The following is a 21770-nucleotide window of genomic DNA, read 5'->3' on the forward strand; positions in this document are numbered from 1 at the left end:
GGGAAACTTTAGAGATATATTTTCTTATCAGCTGATAGCCAGCTTCTCTAGTCAATCCCTAGAAACATAGAGGCATATGTGCTCTAAGGTTATTTTTTTCCATCTTCTGCTAATTAGATTACATCATTGAGCCACTTTTTCCTTAAAATCCACCTAAAAATTGTAATATTTTCATAAGGACTGCGTACTGATCATGAACATCCACTTTGTAAAGCAACTTCCTTCTTCATTCTATACGACAATGATTTTCAGAATAAATATATATAGAGAGAGAAAGTCCTAGGTGCTAGTATTTACTTGTCCTAGAGTCAAAAGTTGAATGTTTTTACTATGCAAATTTGGCAATGGCCAATGTTACCACATATAAACAATAACGTGGTAAGTTTCTTTGGAGAGTATGGTCAATGGGTTACTATTAGTGAGCTTGATCTCTGCATTTTTAGTGTCAGAGATATTTATGATTCTAAGTAACACCATGCATGGCTATTAAAGGTAAAAGAGACAGCAGGGGCATCATTCCAATTACTTAGTAAACAATTGTAGGAAGATGTTTATTAAAGCTGGCTCTCAAGTGACAAATAAATGCATAGTTCTATTATGCATGCTAAATTCAGCATGCTGCAAGCTTAAAAGCAGATAGATCAAAACAAGAAAGATATTTAAAATCATAAAGACAAAATACAGCTATGTCAGTATGTGACAGGAAAATAATTTTGCCTTAAAAGTGATCTTCCCTAACCCCCTCAAGAACACGTAGCCACAATTTATGGAACAAAATTAAAAGCATGTTGGGTGCATTTCTTTTTTTTTTTTTTTTTTTTTTTTTACCTCATCTGGCATCAAGTTAAAAAAATTAAATGGGCTGTTGTTAAACTAAGATACAGATGACTCCCTTTATTACAAACAAAAAACTACATCACATAATGACTGATATATAATTCATATTTATTAATGGGTGATGTTTAATTCTTAAAAAAAAAACCAAAAAACAAAAAAATGCACACACAAAACAAGCTACTAAGTAGTCTTTCATGCACATCTTTTTCTACCTCACAAGGTTTTGCTGCATGATTTTTAGAGGAGTTCCCTTATTCAGGGTTGGCATATGTTTTTCAATTTTCAATGTCCAGAGCCATATTTACAGAAAGATGTACAAATATTGTAGATAGTAGGCTGTACAACCCTCACATGATTAAAACTTCAATTCCTCGGATTTCTAGCGCTTTGTGTAAATGCCAATAAATTTGAGAGTTCACCCAACTGCGCCTCTTAACCTTTGTTCCCATAGGTGAAGGGCAGGATTTTTAATCAAGTAGCAATTTATCTTTAATTAGGAAAACATAATTAGGTATTATCATCTAATTGCAATTACTGGTTGGAGAAAGCCACATTTCACAAGTAGTGACCCATGCTGGATTATCATTCTCCTATTACTGAATTTTGAATCTGTATTTGTATTTGGCAGATAGCCAAAACAAATTCAAAGGTAATCACCATGCCTCTCTGTGCAATCCTGCGGTCAAAGTCACCCACCAACTCCACTGCTGAATAGGAAACCAGAGATACTTCCTAAGCCATATCTTGGCTATATCTGTTTCCTGCTAAGACATCAAGTGTAGATCAAAATAATTGTATACAAAAAACCTCATGTGAAGTAGGTTCGAGGACTGTCCCAACACTTCAGTTCTGGTACAGTTAAAAACAGTTTAATGTCTCAAGGCACCACTATGGTTGAACATCAGATACACGGGTAATCAGCTAATCTTCTACTATGCTGTAAAGTCAGTAAATAGCTTGTGCAATTGTGTAAAGCAATCTCTAGAGGACCATTAGATATACAGTAGGCACGTGTATTATAATACAAATAGAAAACAATGAGTCCTAGAAAAAGCATGTTGAGCACCGTTGTGGCATCGTTTGTGTTTCTTTACCTAACACTACGTAAACTTTACATTTACAAAAGGAAAGACTAACTTTTTTAAAGTTACACTCAAGCTTTTTGTGCTATCTCCAAGTAAGTGAATCTAGTTCCTAGGCGAACTTTTAGAAGTTGTTGGGTCTGGATCAGCTTCTGTCGCGCTGGTAGATTCGTTCAAGTGAGAGCTCAAGTTTTCTGACGTTAGGTGGGAAGACTTGTAGACAATCTCGTTCAAGTCGGACCTGATGCAGACCAAGGGCGGGTCACTCAGTGGGTCTTCCACCGAGGCCTGCGTGTTTTCTCGAGTGATTCCCATGTCCTTGCTGTGTTCTGATGGTGATTTTCTTTTCATGCGAGTATAAGTTTTGTCTTGATTCTCCATGCCTTGCTCATTTTTCAGAAACCGTCCAAAGAACCAAATGAAGAATCCAAACCACACAAAAGCTATTAAACTTGGAACAAAAGCCAGACACTTGACATCAAGGCTAGCCCCTATGAACCTGCTATGTAAGAACATATCTCCCTCAACATATGTTTTATTAGTCTGAGGGTTAGTGTGATTGGACCTCCATTCCCAGGAAAGTTTGGTTCTGTTCAAATCCTTTAAACTTTCTGAGTCTTTCACTGTATATATCTTCTGCCCTGGGCCAATGTACTGTCCATACTCATGAGGCTTATAAAATATCTGGTTCTTCCACATATTAAGATCCAAAATCAGGACAAGAAAGATAATTCCATAGTTAAACCATTTACCTGCATTAAAAAAAGAGAAAGAAACACTGCATTTTAGTCAAATACCTATAAAATTGCAATAAGGTTTTCCCCAATAAAATGGAGATAATGGTGTACAAGGATTAACTGTTAATGTTTTAGGCCTGCTAGCAATTTTTTGAGAGTGCTAGTCTGCCATTAAGTGAATTGGCAGAGGATTCTTAAATGTATTCCAGACACATGAAAATGTGACTGTTGGTCCCAGAGTCAATAACTTATGCTACTTACACTAACCAGATTAAGCCTCTTTGTTTTACAGGCGCCACAGCTATACTCAAATTTGGTTTCATGTAAGTTATTCTCTAGAACATTTCAGTTAATGTTTAAAAACAAAGTTGTAATGAAATTCTTAGAAAAGTCTAACATATGATTGAACATCTCTTACAGTTTTGTAATTACGTGTAGGCAAGAAATAAATCATTTTGCAATGCAAACACAGCAGTATATCAATTGAATTCACATTGCTGTTTGTAGGTGACCTGTTGATTAAACCATTAGTTGATGTGATTCAGATCAATAATTCTCGAGCATTCAAGACTTTAAAAATAATTGCATCAAATACTCATTGAACAGAATCCATTTATCAGACATATAAATACAACCCAAGCTGACAAACTGTTCTGGAAGACCTGATTTGGAGAAATTGTAACTACTACAATTTCTTTGCAGTATTTAAAATTTTTATACAAGTAAGACATTGCTTAGAGACATATTATCTAATGATATCTTTACATCTGCAAATGAAAAGAATATGGGGAAATTTTCAAGGGATACTAGATTCCATCATAATGTTTATTATAATCACAATTTATTACAAACTTTACAGTATCAAGTGTATCATAACGTAGTAATACTCACCTCATAGGTTTGCCGTAGCAAATTAGGTGAAACATTTAACAGGTTCTAAAAGGTTTAGTTATAAATATTATATAGTATGTCAAAATTATTTTATTTTTTATTTGAAGATAGAATATTGTACGCCACTAAATTCTGGCTTCATATGATTATAGAACTCTTGGGACAAGAGAGAGATAGAATCTTGGTCAAACTTACTAAACCAAGAATGGTAGAAATGAATTTCGCAATATGTATTCTAACAGAATATATAGCTCTATAAAAATATAACTTTGTGAAGAGTTTAGGAAAGTGTTTTATCATCATTGTTACACATTTACGTTCCCACCTTATGCAAAATTAAGGGGTTTTAATCCTGGCTTCAAAACTTACTAGCTATGTGATCTTGGGCTAGTTATTTAAATTTCTTAAATCTCAGTTTCCTCACATGCAGAAAATAATAATAGTACTTATTAAAGCGGTTAGTATTTCATAAAATTATTAGATACTAAACACAGTGCCTGGGACATAATAAAAACCCAGTAATTGTTACCATTATTAACATCAAAGCCTTGCCTAAGCCATGATAATGTCTGCATTTGCATGGGAGGGTACAATTCTTCTCTATCAAGAGAATTTATGTAAACTCTCTGAAGGGAAATTATAACTCAGCCTGTCCTGAAATTGTTCAGCTATACGACTGTTACAATCTTTGTAATGGAAACTCTTGCCAGAATGTTTTATTTCACACACCCGCACTAGAGAGTAAATTGAAACATTGGGAATGTTGTTTCCATATATGATAAACCATTTATAACATCTGGCATTGTTAAGTTCTACCCACTCCTGTTCTCCTGGAGTCATATCCAGAACTAAAACAGATTCTTACTAAGGATCAACCATAAAACAAGTAAAGAAAGCTCAAACCAGAGAAATTCAATCAAATCCAAAGGTGAGCATTATTAACGAATATTTATTGTGCTCATAATAGACTCTGTGGTAGGATGCCTTAATAGCTGCTGAACAGACCTTTCTGCCTTCCAGGGAAGAACTCAGCATCTTTTTTTTTTTTAAAGATTTCATTTATTTACTGATGAGACACACACACACACAAAGAGGCAGAGACAGAGGCAGAGGGCTCCACGCAGGAAGCCCCAGGAAGCCCGAAGTGGGACTTGATCCCGGCACCGCAGGATCACACCCAGGGCTGAAGGCAGATGCTCAACCACTGAGCCACCCGGGCTGCCCAGAACTCATCATCTTGTTGGGGAAACAGAACAGTAGCAACAACAGATAAATAATAATAATAATAATAAAAAACGGAGGTCACACTGGAGAGGTGCCAAATGAGTGATATAAACTACAAACGCTGAAGATGTTGGGGAAACTGAGGGCTTATTTCTGCAGGAAGGATTTTGGAGGAAGTAGCAATTCATGTGGTCCTTGAAAGAAAAGAAGGACAGAGAACAGTCTGGAGAATGGTGCAATTTTTGTAGTTTATATTATGCTGCAGATAAAAATAGCATACAGAAAAAGATGAGGTGACATGAAAGAGAGGGGTGAAAGGAGAGGGAAAGAAAATAATAGAGAATATTGTAGGAAGAGAAAGCCAGAGAGGAATGAGCAACAAGAGAATTGGAAACGTTCTGGGCTTCTCACCTAGTATTAAAGGAGCAATAGTTGGTGGCTTCGATGATGGAAAGCAAGTTGCGAGAGGGGCTTCGGGTGCTTCTCTGTTGCAGGAGATTCATACTTATTCTCTTGCTATAAACTACATGTGCTGTGAAGACAGACTAGATGGTGAGGAAGAAAGGTCCTTGGGTTTGTATGACTGACCATCACCTTCTTGATTCACAAAGGTCCTTTGGAGAAACCTCTACTCACTCCAGGTCATTTTTATTAACTCACGAATAGGGCAGGCTCTCATAAAGTGGTCCCTGTATCTAAGGTAACAGGATGTCAGAAACCAACGATAAGCAGCAACACAGAATCAGGGAGAAGAAAAGAATGCTCAGTGAGCTTGGAGGGTGCTTTTCTGGTGGGAAAAGATGCTCAGAGAATGTTACTAGACAACAGAAAAAGATAAAAATCAGAGTATAAGAATTGAAGCGAAGGTACATCCATCAAACTAAAAAGAAACCCTGAGGATAGGAGGAGATTTTCCCCCAAACTTTCTACATTATTTTTTTCCACTACCTAAGTCGAATGGTGCTGGGTGAGTTCGGCCACTAAACTGTAACACTAAAGAATCACTTTATGTTATTTCTCATGTGACCTGGAGTCTGAATATTTGGATGAGATGGTGGGAGAAGCAAGTTAAAAATGTGTTGCCGGGCATCATTTAATGGGCATCATCACCCCTCTCACATACAGCTTCACCACTCCGTGAGAGGGAGAACTGCAGGTAGCAATCAGCAGACGAAGCTCATCCCAACACTTGGCTTAAATAATACAACTTGGGGTTACCTGTTTAACCTCTCCAGGCCTCAATTTTTTTTTTTTTTAATTTTCAAATTGCGGAAACTGAACCAGATGACTTCTAGTTCTAGGAGTCTGTCCTCTTCCTCCCAATCCTTCTACTTATTAGCTCTGTGAATTCAGTTTTTTATTTGGTGAAACGGAGAAAAATAACAACATAACTACCTCAAAGGATTATTGTGAGGACAAAGGGAGAAGTAGTATTTCAAAGTTCTCTGAAGTATATTAAATTTTCCAAAAAGGTAGGGGAGTATGATTTCTATAATTTCTTTCCTCTATGTCTTCAATCCAGTTGGTATAGGATCTTGGTGCTCGAGGGAGAGAAGAGCATGTAACTTTGTAACAAAGATACATCCTAAATGTGACCAGATGTCCCAGTTTGGATAAAACAGCATGAATCACTGAGCACTGACATCCTTGGGTAGATATAACTGGACCAGTTGTCTGGGAGGACTCAGTGTGTAGTTCTATGTAAACAGGCTTTGTGAGTCAGCATATTTAACATGTTGAAAATTCTTAGCAATTGCTCATTTGTCTACAACTTACAGAAGAATGGTCCTGAGAATAGGTCATTTTTTTACACAAACTTTGAAGCAAAAGGCCAGGAAATAGTGTCTCCACCTCTCCCCCTACAGCAGACAGGCCACGTTGGGGTGGAAAGTGCAGAGGGGAGAGGAGCGAGTAAGAGAGGCTCCCTACTGACATTATATTTCTTTTTTTTCTGTGACTGTAGCACTGTCTCTCCCTCTCCTATCCCCCTGTCAAAGCCAGTCAGCTCAAACTTGGAAGCTGGTAAAAAATACAGAAGAAATGGCTCTTCTTATTTTTTGTTTATTTCCAGCTCACCTGACATAAACCGCTGGTCTACTTATGCATTTGCACAGAGGAAGGATGCTTGTCTTTTATTCCACATCCTTCCTTCTACTTTGCTACACAGTGTTTTGTTACTTTTGTAGGGCTTTCTCCTCTTTAAAAATTACTGTTGCCCTATGAGATGAGATGTGGCAAACTGGAAAGCAAAATCATGTGACACAACTCAACCCCACTGTTCCGGTCTATAAAGTGAGGGAGCTGAGCTGTATGATTTCTCCCCAGCCCTAAAAATCTCTTCGACGAGTCCATGAAATAAACATTACCTAAACCTTAACGTTTTATGATGGGCCAGGAAATCTCACCATTAGAGCAAAAAAGATGGAATACACGATTTTCACCCAGAGAAAGCTTTCTTTTAAAAAAAAAACCTGTATATTCTGAGAAACAACTATTTACCATAAAAGATAAATTTGAGTCCCTGAAATGACCCACATGGAAAGGATATCAGACACAAAGAGGAATAGAAGTACTCTCTTGCCATTTCCCAAGTGTGTTGTTGTGAACGTACAATCAACCATAACAAGAGGTTTGGTATTTCAGCATTAATCATAGGAGAGATTTTGCATTTCCCCCTGTTGTTTCAACCACATAGCATAGTGTAAATCAGCAAGCAGGGAGGGTAAGAATCCATACATTATTTCTATTAATCTCCTCCAGAAATATCTCACTGTCTCCTTTAATGAGAAATCACTGCATGGTGTTGGTGGGATTACCTCTTTCTTGTATTTTGTGCCTTTAATGAATCCTACTGATTGTCAAAAATGATATTATAATGATAATTTTATCTTTTTACATTGTGGGAGATTATAGAAACCTGGGCTTGTTGGTTTTAAAAGGATTCTTCATTAAATATCACCATCACTTAGCATAGGAAATGACAACAATTTGGGGGAAAAATGTAATTTTTTCAACCAAGGATAAAAGAGTATTAAGTGCTGATATTTCCACCATATAATAAGCCCTTCATTATTCAAATATGCAATTATAATATTATTATTATTATTATTATTATTTTTTTTTTTTTTTTTTTTTACTCAGGATAGTTGCCAGTTAGCATTGAGATTGAGCTGTGCTGTGGGCATCTTTATACCAAATAAATGCCACCACTTGGCCAGACTCTGGCATCCAGTGCAGTTACATGAAATAGTCATGCTCCGCAAAACCTTTTAAAATCCATATGGGATAACAAGCAACCATGGCCTTGAAAAAAGATAAATGCTGGATAATCAAAGAAATAACAGTTTGTTGTAATAGGCTTTTTGGCCATATTCAGTGTCCTTTCATTCCAGACATGAGCAGTGAAAACAGGGCTCACTGAGTTAGCATCTCTTCAAGTAACCCCTAGGTAATTTAGGGATATCTGAAAACCACATTAAGTGCTTGGGTCATAAGGAGAACATTTAGTAAATTGAAGATATTTACTTAAAAATTTATGAATTAATAAGAGCTATTTGAGAGTTAGTAGAGTATCCTTTTAAGACTTAAAAGCAAATGAATATAGCTTCTCTAAGTGCCTCTCTTGTCATTGTCATTTCCTAAGTGGGACATAATCCAACATGATGAGCAGAGGTAGAAACTTGTGATGATAAAAGGAGAAGGGAAAGCCCTAGGGTTCTACTGAATGAAGTGACCATCAGACTCTGACTTTCTTGAGATTATGGAATTGTGTCATGTTTACTTCTGTATTCCCCAGATCCTAACTTAGTTTTAGACACCTATGAATCCAGAAAATAGGTAAACCCCTGAGATGCTGTGTCCAGACAAATACAAGGAATAAAGTTATAGTCTTTCAAATCAAAGACATGTGTCAAAAAAAAAAAAAAAAAAGACACGTGTCACAATGATCTGGTGAATTCTAGGATGCTGCTAACATCAGATAAAATCTGGAAAATTGGGAAAAGCAAAATATTCATATCTCGAAGACGATGATTCATTATCTATTTCAAGTCTCTCTTCTGGCTGCAAAGACAAATCCTGAAGAGTGTGTGAATTTTCTTACAAAAATCCTCACATATGCACAAATAAACACAGAACACCTTAGTTTGGATGCGGCCGACCAGCTCAGGGGCAGCAAGGGCTGACAGGCTATGGGGCAAAGCAACCACGGCCTTGAAGAAGATGAGTTTTGGACAAGTATGAGGAATTGCTGCTTTATGTAGAAATAAACATAGTTAACTCTTAGAGCTGTATAAATGTGTTGAAAATAGAAATTGCTTCAGGAAAGGCTTAAAAAAAATTCACAACTGAGAGAAGAGCAAGAGGTCCTTGTGAACTTTGGATAAATTCATGATCTTTGGAGACTGTCATGGTGAACAGGATGCATCCTATTTCCCTATAACAAGCCCCTTGTTAATTTTGCCAGACGGAATATTCTTCTGGATGAACCACTGGCCTGCCCTCCCTAGCACTTCCCACGATCCGGCTGACACAGGAGAGCTCTTTAAAAACCAATCTCTGGGAACTCATTTGCCAGAAATCACGCACCTATGGAAATAAAACGGAGGGGTTTTATTCATTACTTTCCACACTCCTGCCATTGTAAAGCACCTGTGCCCTCACACCGCTCAGGAAACTGAAATAGAACACAGACGCTTGGAGGTTTGTTTACTTCTACATTTTCCATTTTTGCCAAAAGGGTTCCCGTGGGCATCATCGTGCCAACAGTGTGAATTCTCTCCTCACAGATGCACAGGCCTTCCTTTTGGCCTTTCCCCCACCCCCTCCTAATTTACTCAGATGATGGCCACCAATGGGACACTTCCTTTGTCTGGCTGGGATGACAGATGGCAGAGCTTCCACCGGGATTGGCATTAATAGGACTCAGAGGAGCTTCCGAGAGTGAATTGAGAGGCCATTCCTCTCTTGCCTCCAGAGACTTAGTACATCACATTTTGAATCCATCTTTGCACTCACCTCATAGGTAAAAGGGAAGAGGCCAGAGGAGATAATTACACGGTTGCATTTAGCATTTATGTATAAGAGAAGAACAATGGGCTTGGGCCAAAAGCATCAATGTGACCTAATGACTAACTATTTATTCCCTTTGTTACTGAAGTCAAAATTCCCAGAAAAAAAAATATTTTAACACACCCTTGGATAGAGATGATTTATTTTTATAAGCTGCAGCCCAGCTTATAAAAATGAAAGCTCATACACACTGCAGCAAACCATCTGTCAAGGGGGATCCAGATGAGCTAAACAGATGCAACAATTCAAGTCATTTCTGAAATGCATAAATAAAACTAGCATGGAATCAGGATTAGAAAATACCCAAATCCTAAATGCTTTTAAAATGTCAATGGGAACTCATCAGTGTCAGATAACACTCTACACACAGAGCTCTTCATTGGGAGAGAGTTGGGTTTTTTTTTGTTTTTTTTTTGTTTTTTTGTTTTTTCCACCCTTGGCTTTCTCCTTCTTGACTCAGAACAGTAGAGAACTCAGAATAGTGGATAAATAATGCAAGAGCCCCCTCTCAGGCTACCTAATGTTTTTGAATTAAAAAGGAATCACAAACTCTGGAAGGGCTCCGAAAGGAAAAGCTTCAGGTAAAAGCAGTGAGAGTTTACTGAGTGCTTACTAATGGCAGACAGTGTTTCAAGTGCCTTATGCATATTAATTAATTTAAATCTCACAACAACCCCATGGGACAAGTACCTTACTCTCCCCACTTAACAGATCAGAAAACTGAGCCTCTAAGAGATTAAGGAGCTTGACAAGGGCCACACCAATAGTCCAGGCACCAAACCTTTACATTCCATTTTCTCAGCATGCACTGAACATTATTTCTAGAGAACAGCAAAATGATAGTTGAGGCCATGGTGGAGCCATCTTTGAACCCAGAAGGACCCCAGCAGTCTTTGCACAGACTCTTCTAGTGCAGAACAAACACAGGCAGAGAAAGCAATAGATGGAACTGCCTTAGGGTCCATAGGATCCCTTCCCATCCCTGCCTCCAGGTCACCCAGATGTTTCCCATCATACTCTGCTTTGAGACCTCCTTGCTTGGCCCCAATTCTGAACTTTCCAGCTCCTAGCAGGACTCTATCATGTACCCTTTTCACTAGCACCCCATTTGTATTGAATTTTCATTCTGTCCCTGGGCCTTTGATCTTAAGAGTTGCATATGAAAAGGATTAAAGCTGAGATGAGAGGGATTTTGACTGTAGAAAGTGCTTCTCGGCAGCAGTGTTTCTCAAGGAGTGGTCCTTTGGCAGCATGCAAAGGCATCGCTGGGGATTCCTGAGAGAAGGCTGGATTCCAGGCTCCACCTCCTATCTCAGGCATCTGGCTCTGGACATGAGGCTGATGGATCTTTTTAACAAACTCTCCAGGTGATTTTCATACACACTGAAATTTGAGAACTACTGATGGATATAGAGAGAGTCATGCTTATAACCCAGTGATAATACTATATTTATGTATCAAGAAAAGCATTGAGTTTCCCTACAAAAAAAAAGGCAGAACTTGGAGGAGCTGATCAAGTTAGCGTTTGCAGTTGACTCGGAAATTTGCAGGCTACTGACAACTGAGCATATTAAAACACAACATGTACCATGGTTTTGGAAATCTTATCTAGGTTTCCCCAGAAACAATTATCTTACAAAGTCAGATAAAGTAAAAGGCCCTTCACAGGAGACTAGCTGCTACCTCAGAGTGTCCTCAACCCGATCTTCAGCAATTAACAGAACAAAACAAGAGGGGAACAGTTCAGACTTTCTTTAGCCTCCAAACCTGCCACCATTTTCCTAGATTTTTTTTAAAATCATGTATCTGAGGAGGCACATGATCATCCTATAACCCAATTTAAGGTCACCATTTATGGTGGAGCCCTTCACCCAAAGCCCACATGTACCCTATTTTATTTTGGATTTAAGCTCCACAATCCTCTAAGGTCTTCCCAGCAGGTCCAGGCACCCAATCATTTGCACGGCCCATCTCAGGCAGACAATCTGACTTCACCTGTGACTTCTTCAGCACAAAGGAGCAGTTCCCTATGACCATCATCACTCAGGGGTGCTTTTCAAAAGTCACAATCCCTGGCCTTTGCCCAGACCTCTTGAGTTGGAACTATTAAGAATGGGGCTCAACAGTGTGTTTATCCATAAATATATATCTCGAATGATGTGATTATTAGCATCATTTGGCAAACACTGGATCAAAACCTTAATTACAATCCATTTCCACCTTCCTACAAACTTTATTAATGTGCAGTCTCCATTTCAAGAACTTAGCCAGTCTATCTTCCTTTTAGTTTCTAGAAAATAATATTGGGTGGAATAAAGATTTTAAGCTCAACTCCATAGGAGGCTTTATCTCAAAGCTAATTACACTGAAGCTTCAAGGATTCCTGTATGTGTGTCCCTCTTCCAAGGTACTGAATATAATTTTTAGTTATAATTTTGCTTTTATATTCTTAAACAGAGCATTCCAAATTGTGTAAGCTTTGGGCTCCACAAAACCTGAACCTGTCCCTGTCTATAAATGATAGCATATATGACAAAGCCCTGCCAAATAGCCCCAAATTAAATGTTTTTAACAGCTTGATTTTTTTTCTTACCAATGGGTTCCTCTGAATATCTCCCTTCCCTTTTTAACCTGATATTATGCATCGCAGCAGTATATTTTTGATGGGGATTCTCATACTCATTCAGAGACTATATTAGTGCCATGATGGCCTGGGACAAGAGCTGATAGCAAGAACAGATGGTCTAGGCAAAAGCCCACCCAAAGGGATATGATGATGCCATGTGTGTGATAGCTGTTTGAGAAGTCCAAGAGGGTAGATGCTGCAGAGATTAAGTGGGGACTCTGAAACCACACTATGTGACCTGAACTCAAATTGATTGATTTACCCAGTGAATTTAATAGATGGGCCTCATTCATTTTGAATAGGAAAAGAAACCTGCTGCATCTTCCCTATTCATGAGCTCATTCTCCAATTTAGGAAGGTCGCCTCATGCTCAAAGCAAAACCAGCCTTCAAGTCGAGAAGCAAAGGTTTTTTGCAGGACTCAGATGTTCACGTTTTCTGTGCTCAGGCTATTTTTACTCAGCAGCACAGACGGTAGTGTAAGCACAGATTTCTTCAGCAGTTTTTATTATAGCAGGTGTGGGATCCTAAGCCATTGTCCTTAAAACATGCACACATTCACTATGTGCATTTGAACAGCTTGGGAACTAACGCCATCCTTTATGTGATCATTCAGCTGTCTGCTTCTGGTTATAAAGAAGAGAAAAGATATAAAACATAACTTCAGGAAGACCTTTTTTAGATGAGAATGACTGAGGTGTCATGGAGGAATATTATAATAAATCATACCGGAGCAGTTGCAAAAGGCAGGCATATCTGCAAATGAGATAATCTGAGGATCTGCAAGACACTCACCTGAGAGAAACATGAGCTCTGCCACAGAAGGAGGTTTTAATCATATAAGAAGTGGCCTAACTCCCTAAACACATAGGGTCTGACTGGTGTTCTAGGATTTCACTGTTCCAATCTCAGGAGTAATTGAGGAACATAGCGTAAAGAGTATTAATATTGAAAATATATACTGAGCTATACGTTGTGAGAGAGCAACCAACCTAATGAACAAAACCAAGGTGGAGCAGTATATGGCGTATGGCAGAGATAGCTAACTAGCCATGCCAAAAATGTGGCCTCCCACCAAGCATGCTAGAACAGTAGATGTGATGCCGAAGTGGCTGCCCAACTGAGGACCACACTTCCCGCTTGACTCTAAGTGGGGCCATCTGACGAGTTACTCCCAATGGAATGTGACTGGAGGGCACATGGTTTTTTCCCATGTCAAGGTGGTTAAGAGAAAGGTAAGCCTTCTTTTTTTTATTTTTTTATTTTTTATTTTATTTTTTAAGGTAAGCCTTCTTAATCATCTTCTCCACTCTCTCTATTCCCATTTGCCTCCTGGATGTTGAAATCAAAATCATTAAAGCCACTAGTAACCTAAGTCTTGATATGATAGTTTGGAACCCTTAAACTGACCTGGAACCACCTTGCACTATTAAGTGAATGAGAAAACTATATATATGCATGCCTCTGAGATGTTACCGTTTGCTTTTTTATAGCAGCTGGTATTACTCTCAGTAAGAAAGAGACAATCAAATCGTGTTTAAAGTTACAGCATACCTGTTATGTGAATACGATATTCCTCCTTGAAGATCTTTTGGAAGAAAGGAATCTTGAACTGCATGTGAGGAGTGTGCAACCCAGGAAGATTTACATCAACATCCCCCATAAAGTGTGGGAATTCCCAGTCCTGTCAAAGAAAATCAACATAAAAACATATTTGTGATTTGTTTCGTTCCTAAGCAGCAAAACTCCAAAAATTGACTTTTTACAAGCACTTATTTTAAAATCATTTAAATGCAGCAAGCTGTTGGATGTATCTGTTTCACTCTGTGATGGTTATTTTATGTACATTAGGTAGTTGTATGCATTCAAAATCAAAATTAAGTCATAACTTACATCCTCAGATTTTCACTTTAATGTGGTAATAAGAAACCAATATAGAATTGATTTGCATCTATACATGTTTATCTCTTTCATTCTAGAGAATTGATCTTAAATTTTTATAGGAAGAATGTGATCCATATTTTATAAATATGTGGTAATTTTGTTATATTTTGTTTCACTACCTTTAAAAAATATGAACCCCATAATACTATGTTTTGTGTTAGAAGACAAAGTAAAGAGGATCTAATTCACTTAACCAAGTTTTTCAATTCACATCCAAGGGACTTTTATTAATCATCTCTGCTAGCAACTACATGCAGTGGAAAAATGCCAAAGACTCCTGTTCTGTTCTCTTGCAATTTAGCATCAATTTGAACCAAATGATGGAGGGCCTGACATGCTAGCATGAGAGATGAACGATGAATTAATTCCCAAATTGTCTTAGTTGTTTTCTTGTTGTAAGGCAAAATCAGGAGGGATGACCCTCCCTCTCATAAGGAAGGGGAGCAGATGCAAATGAGGATATTTTTAGGTGTCTCATCTGCTCTGGTTTTTGGATAGAGCACCAAACAAAAGTTCACAGCTAGCATGTGAAGAAAGAAGAAACTAAATATGAAGAAATATCTGAGGTGGATCCATAGGCATTAATGCACATATTTTCACTTTTAATGACTTAATAATCACTAAATTGTCAGACCTATATTTAATGAACATCTTTAAAAAATACTACTGAAAAAGCAATGAACAAAATATGAATTTCATATTTTAATACATTATGTCAATTTGAAAAGTTTTTCCAAGACTTCTATATATGCAGCTGATACAGAGGTGCCAAAAACAGAGCGCCTGAATATCATAGGAGTTTCCATCTCCCTTCCACTCATTTATTTATTTTTATTTATTTAATTATTTTTGAGAGAGAGAGAGAGAGAGAAAGAAAGAAACCATGTGGCGGGGGTGGGGGGTACAGAGGAAAAGGGAGAGACAGAATCTCAAGCAGGCTCCTAGCTTGACACAGGGCTCGATCTCATGACCCAGAGAACACGGCCTGAGTGGAATTCAAGAGTCAGACACTTAATCCTTTGAGCCACCCCGGGCCCCCACCACTGGCCTTTTGCTGAGAATTCTGGTCAAGGGAGAACATGTGTGAGTGGTAGTAAGCAGGAAAGTTTTCACTGTCTATTAATTTCATGATCTATGGATCACTTCAAACTGATAATAAGAAATAAATACACAAAAAGAAAAATGAAATGACACCACAGCATTTTTTTCTATTGTTATATATGCAAATATCTTGTCGGTCTCCCCTCTCTTTGCTTGTCAGACATCAGCAGTAAACAGATGTGTAACTTGGAAAATTCAGAAAACTCAAAGTATAAGCTGCATAATTTAGAACATTTTGATCTAAAATATTAGTAGAAAATAGATTGGTAATAATATTTGTGAATTACTGCATTTTATTAAGATGTATTTTCTTTTATTTTTCATCAATACCTTGCTCCTTCTATGTTACTTGAAACACTCTTGCTAAGAGAATTGAAATTGAATTTTTTTTTTGCTAAAATATAGCTGCTAAAATCTCCCATGAAAAATTACGTTTGATACATAAAGGGACCAATAACCAGAGTATCATTCACTTGCCCCAGATTACACCACAAAGTATTATCAATAGAGCAATTTTCTTTTTTTATTTCTTGGTTTAAGAAAGAGAGGACTTCTTGGTAGTAATTGGGCAAGTATACTTAGTGTACCTTCTTTTTGGAAAGATGTTCTTGGACTGTTCTCATCTAGTTTTTTATTCCATGAAAGTTTTTTACTGAGTATGAAATTGGTTTTAGTTTGAAAGTAATCTCTAGAGATTTCTTGTAGAATGAGATCAAAACTTCATTCACCAAAAAATAGTTCTTCAATGATTTCCCACCTGTACTTGGAGAAAGAAAGATGAATTAAGGAAATGGAGTGCAGACCAAAGTCTTGCTCCTTATCTGGATGATGGCATTACCTTTTTTTTTTTTTTTTTTTTTAAGAAGAGATCAGGACAGGGAGTTTGGGGAAATGTGTGATAGAAGTGGCTGGTGCCTTGTAGGAAAAGTTTCTTGAAAGAAGATTAATAAAAAAAGATGATACATTCTCTTAGAGTCACCCTTCTACAATACTTTGTATAATCACCATAGTTTGGTTTTCAGAACTCTTTTCCTTAGTGTTAGAATTCTCTGCTAGTTAACTCCAATTTTTGTACTTCAATTCCTACTCTGCCTACTTCTCCAGATTCATTATTGGGTCAGTGTAAACTCTGGCCTCACCTGACTTAGGGTGGAATGGCAATTATAACTGGTATTGTTTGTAGGAAATGTGGGGCTTGCTTAATGGACAGGGGTATCTGAGGCTGATGATACCCCAGATATTTACTTAAAAGAGGTAAAATGGAGGGTGGTGTTCTAAATCTCCCTAGGTATCAGCCTCTTTCTTTGTCTATAAATTGGAGTTAAATATAGCAACCCCACAGGCTCCTTGGGAGGATGAGATAACGCCTGGATAGCAAGGAGCATGCTGCTGGAGACAGAGGGAAGAGACAGGGAAATAGCCAAGAAACATGGGAGGTTTCCCCACATAATCCCAAGGGGCAGGTTTATCCTGAGCGAGAAGCAGAGGAAGCAGATGGGTCTGCTTTCAGAATCACACATAAGGCTGCTTCCAGGTCCTGGTGAAGAAGGTCAAAGGCCGTCTTCTCATTTCTGCTCTCATCCACTGCACAGTGCTGGCCTCCTGAGGTCCCTGAAACTCTGGGCAGAGTGGGCCCCTGGGAGCAGGGCTGGGGGGAAGGCACCTCTCTCAAGGCTCAGAGATGTGTGAAGTGACCTCCTGAGGAGGATGGAAGAACAAGAGCAACTTGGTTTCTTACCTAATGTGGTGACACTGTTGAGACCTCCAGAAATATCTGTGGGGGACTTTAATGGTGGGGGAAGGGAGGCACTACTACCCTGCAGGTGGGAGCTGGTAAGCTAGCAACATCAGTAACTGAGGAAAGCTGTGGACACTGGGCATCAATTATCAAGCACTTGCAATGTCCTAGCATCATCCTAGGCTACATATTTATATTTATACCTATGTACAAAATGATCCTGGAATCTTCCTATTATTATTTTTTAAAGATTTTATTTATTTATTCATGAGAAACACACAGACAGAGAGAGAGAGAGGCAGAGACATAGGCAGAGGGAGGAGCAGGCTCCATGAAAGGAGCCCGATGTGGGACTCAATCCTAGGACCCCAGGATCACACCCTGAGCCAAAGGCAGATGCTCAACCACTGAGCCACCCACTCATCCCTATGCAATGGTCTGCAATCACATTTCTCAGGAATTGCAACTCCCTTGTAAATAGTTGTTGCTGGTTTTGTTTTGTTTTGTTTTGTTTTTCAGATTTTACTTATTTATTTGACACACAGAGAGAGGTAGAGAGAGAGCAAGAGAGCACAAGCAGAGGGATTGGCAGCAGAAGGAGAGGGAGAAGCTGATTCTCTGCTGAGCAGGGATCCCTGACGTGGGGCTTGATCCCAAGATCTTGAGATCATGACCTGAGCCAAAGGCAGACCCTTAACCAACTGAGCCACCCAGGTGCCCCCGAAAGCTTCCTATTATTAACCCATTTACAGATGAGGAAATTTGTTTTAAAAAGCTTGGCACAAAAATGACGTAGTTGTGATGTTGCAGAACACAGCCCGAAGAATAAATACTTTCCCTCAGGCCATGCTCTCTTTGAACAGTGACAGCACTTCCTTTTTTTTTTCACTCCAAACTTGGATTATTTTTACCTGCCGCATCTGTTCTAATGGTGAATCATGATGACCGTCATCTCCTGCTTGTCTCCCACCAAAAGCCAGTTCCCCGAAGAGATTTAAACTGCTTCCCCCACCCACCCCAAAGGGCTCTCATTTTTTTATCTGACCTGGATTTAAATAAGAAAACCAACTGTCGGACGCCTGGGTGGCTCAGCTGGTTAAAGCATCTGCCTTCAGCCCAGGACGTGATCTGGAGTCGCAGGATCGAATCCCACGTCGGGCTCCCTGCATGGAGCCTGCTTCTGCCTCTGCCTGTGTCTCTGCCTCTCTCTCTCTCTGTCCCTCATGAATAAATAAATAATCTTAAAAAAAAAAAAAAAGAAAGAAAACCAACTGTAACTCTTTGTCCCCTAAGCAACATGGGTGGTTTCCCCACATAATCCCAAGGTCAGGTTTATCCTGAGAGTGAAGTGTCCCACTTACTCAGCCTGGTAAGTAGGGACATCTAACAGGTCATTGCTATAAAATACGGAGATTCTCTTGACATCATAACTGGATGCATAGCGAGTTTCATACACAGCTTGGGTATAAATGTTGAGAATCATGGCTCCTTTCCTGCCGCATAAATGTAAAATATATATTTCGAACACAAGATGAAAATGTTAAAGAGAATGACAAGGCAAGATATGGTTAGCTACTAAGACCACAGTAGAGATAGGTTAATACTGTGCCTCTTATGAAATGCTCATTTATTTTGTTCTTCAAGAAATGTTATCAATATTTAGTAATTCAAAGCTTCCTTGCTCCTTTCTGCTATTAAATCTAACAATCACTATGGAAGTCGATCACATTTGTGGTTCAGCGAGGTGTGAATTATTTAGGCTCATCAGATGATTCACACTACTCCAGTTCTCATCAGTTCATGGTGATGGACAAACCTCCAACTTTGTACCTTGCTTCCTATAAGAAACAGTTAATTTTCATTCAGATGGGCATATTTCCCATATAAATATAAATGGGCGGTGTCATGGTATATATCTAATCTTATTTCTTATATACTATGGCTTACTCTGCCTATGGCAATAAAAATCATATTTGGACACTGATGTCCAAATTACATTTGGACGTGTAATTTGGGCTGATGCATCCAAGTCTGACTCTGTCCAAATGTGGCCCTATCATTCACAGACCACATTTCAAGGCAGTGTTAAGTATATAGGCCAAATGGTCTTGGGATATGCTGGATTCATCATTCCCTCATGTTTTCTCATTGAGACGCATGCCTTGGGGCCAAGAAAAAGAACTTGGTACTATGCAGAGGAATTCAGGCTTGAAACCAACACTGTTTTGAATTCCCCAACTAGTATTCAATTTCTCAAATCAAATGAAGAGACCTCATTTCTATTTAGAGAAGCGTTAGAGGATAAAAATGTAATAACACTGATTACTCTACCCTACAAAACTAAAGTCACGGTATCAGAACAAAAGTTGTATTTCAGGGAGCCAAATATCGGCCACCTGTTTGTTTTTTGTTTTTTGTTTTTTTGTTTTTTTTTTTTTAGGAAATTAAGAAATAGACTAGATTAGATTTTACTGAAAAGTGTTGACAACCATTTAGAATAGAACCAATAATACACTCTTATATGTTAATACATTTGTCAATGTAATAATTTATGTAACTCCTCTTTAGATGCATTAGATTATTAAGCTTAAAATGATTTCAAAAGCTAACTTTACAGATATGCTTTGTTTTCTCTTTGTTAATCTCTATCTCTCCTCGTATTTCAAAAACAAATTTAGTCCCATGAATATCAGAACATCAGTTCACCAAAAATTTCTCCAGCTTGTAACTGTCCATAGCCTTTCTACATAAGCAGTGTCCTAGAAACAGGATTTTAGGTAACAGTGAGCCATGGTGGCCTGAAGAATTGTACTCATGCTCTCAGTGATATTTTTGTTTCCTAATAAGAACCTCGAGTGTCTCATTTCTTTCAGCAACCCTATCCTTCTTCTAATTGGCAAAATTGCCATGGTATCACTTGGCTGAGTAAATCCTTGAAAACCTTGACATATAGTAGATTTTGCTTATTTGTTTGTTCTCTGCCTGCCTCTCCCACTGGAATGTAAGCTCCAGAGATTTTACAGAAGTTTTTCCTACTTTGTTCACTGGTGTTTTCTCCAGACCTGAAATAGTGCTCAATATATAGTAAGAACTCAAAAACTTGTTGAATGTAACTCTCTGGAAGTTAAACATGCACAACAATTCCTTTTTGGTTTCGTGTAAATGGCAACACAGAATGTATTTGGGTAAACAGAGGCAACACAACAAGTACTTGTTTTCGTAAATAATGTTACACATCAACCTGAGACACATTATTATGAAAAAAAATTGATTTCCTCCCTATAAGCTAGGTATACTGCAATCATATGGAGAGTAACCCAGATATTAAACCATTTGCCAAAGGTCTAAGAGAAGAGACCATGGATACTTACAGAAAGCAAGTGGTCAAATGTAAATATTGTGAGATGAGCTAGTGTTTGGAAAGTTACTAAAAATGTGTTTTGGGATGATCCAAGACACCGTTTTAAGTTACCATATTTACATTTAGTAAATTAAAGAAACTCATGAGACACGTCCAATCTAGTCTGATAACAAAAAAGAGAATGTAAACCAACATGTGATTAAACAAAGCGGGTGGGGGTCATTTCCCACAGTGGGTGATGGCTGGAAGAAGGCAAGCCCAACTATTAGAGATGCCCTGTAATAAATGGGAGTGATGCATAAAAGAGAAATAGCAGGAGGTTACTCAGATGCCCTTTAACAAATACCTTTTTCTCATATGCTGCTCTTCACTATTTTTCCCCCCCCCAAGGGCAAATGAATTCTATAACATTTTGAAGTTTTCTTTCAGGAGGCATATATGCTACTTAAAACATTTTAAATCATTAAGGAAAAATCTTAGCTTTCTGGTTGAAGTAGGCTTTCGTCAACAAGTAGTAGAGATAGCAGATTTCATCCATCACTAAAACAAATCCCAAGTCAGGCTACAGACCCTTACTTAAAATGTCTAAAGAACTTGACTCCTTCATGTGTTTTTGTATATTCAAAATACCAATTAATTCTCAAGTGGTTGCCCAAACAATGTAATTTACCCTAAGGACCTATTTTGAATGCCATTTAACAGATTTTCTTCATCAATAATCTTCTTTACTTGCAAAAGCCAATAAGAATTTTCCAGGCTAGGGATGCCTGGGTGGCTCAGCAGTTGAGCATCTGCCTTTGGCTCAGGTCATGATCCCAGGAAGCCGGGGTTGAGTCCCGCATTGGGCTCCCTGCATGGAGCCTGCTTCTGTCTCTGCCTCTTTCTCTCTCTCTCTCTCTCTCTCTCTGTCTCTCATGAATAAATAATAAAATAAAATCTTTAAGAAAAAGAATTTCTTGGGCTAATTTTAAGCCAATATATACCAGTGAGATAGTAGTAATGGTTTAGTGCCTGTAGAAAAGGCAAATAAGTCAAGCCCAGAGTAGATTTGAAAAGTAAGTATAGTTTTTGTTACTTTTAAAAGACCTGACTATGAGGTTCTGGCAAAAGAGCATTTGGTTTTTAAAAACAAGCTTCATTATATCTAGACTCCTTGGAAG

At 38.3% G+C, this 21770-nt stretch overlaps 1 protein-coding gene across 6 annotated transcripts in view; it reads right to left on the reverse strand.

Moving 5' to 3' along the window:
* Nucleotides 1-928: 928 nt before the first annotated feature.
* Nucleotides 929-21770, reverse strand: part of TMEM117 (transmembrane protein 117) — a 496249-nt gene continuing 475407 nt past the window's right edge. For all 6 annotated transcript variants that reach the window (XM_072798249.1, XM_072798248.1, XM_072798250.1 and 3 more), the window contains 2 exons: nucleotides 14021-14150; nucleotides 929-2671 (listed from right to left, as the gene is read on the reverse strand). In XM_072798249.1, coding sequence (XP_072654350.1) covers nucleotides 2025-2671; nucleotides 14021-14150 — 777 coding nt within the window. In that variant the 3' untranslated portion in view covers nucleotides 929-2024. The remainder of the gene's footprint in view (nucleotides 2672-14020; nucleotides 14151-21770) is intronic.

The sequence above is a fragment of the Canis lupus genome, chromosome 25 (assembly GCF_048164855.1).
Source record: "Canis lupus baileyi chromosome 25, mCanLup2.hap1, whole genome shotgun sequence".
Taxonomy (NCBI): Eukaryota; Metazoa; Chordata; class Mammalia; order Carnivora; family Canidae; genus Canis; species Canis lupus.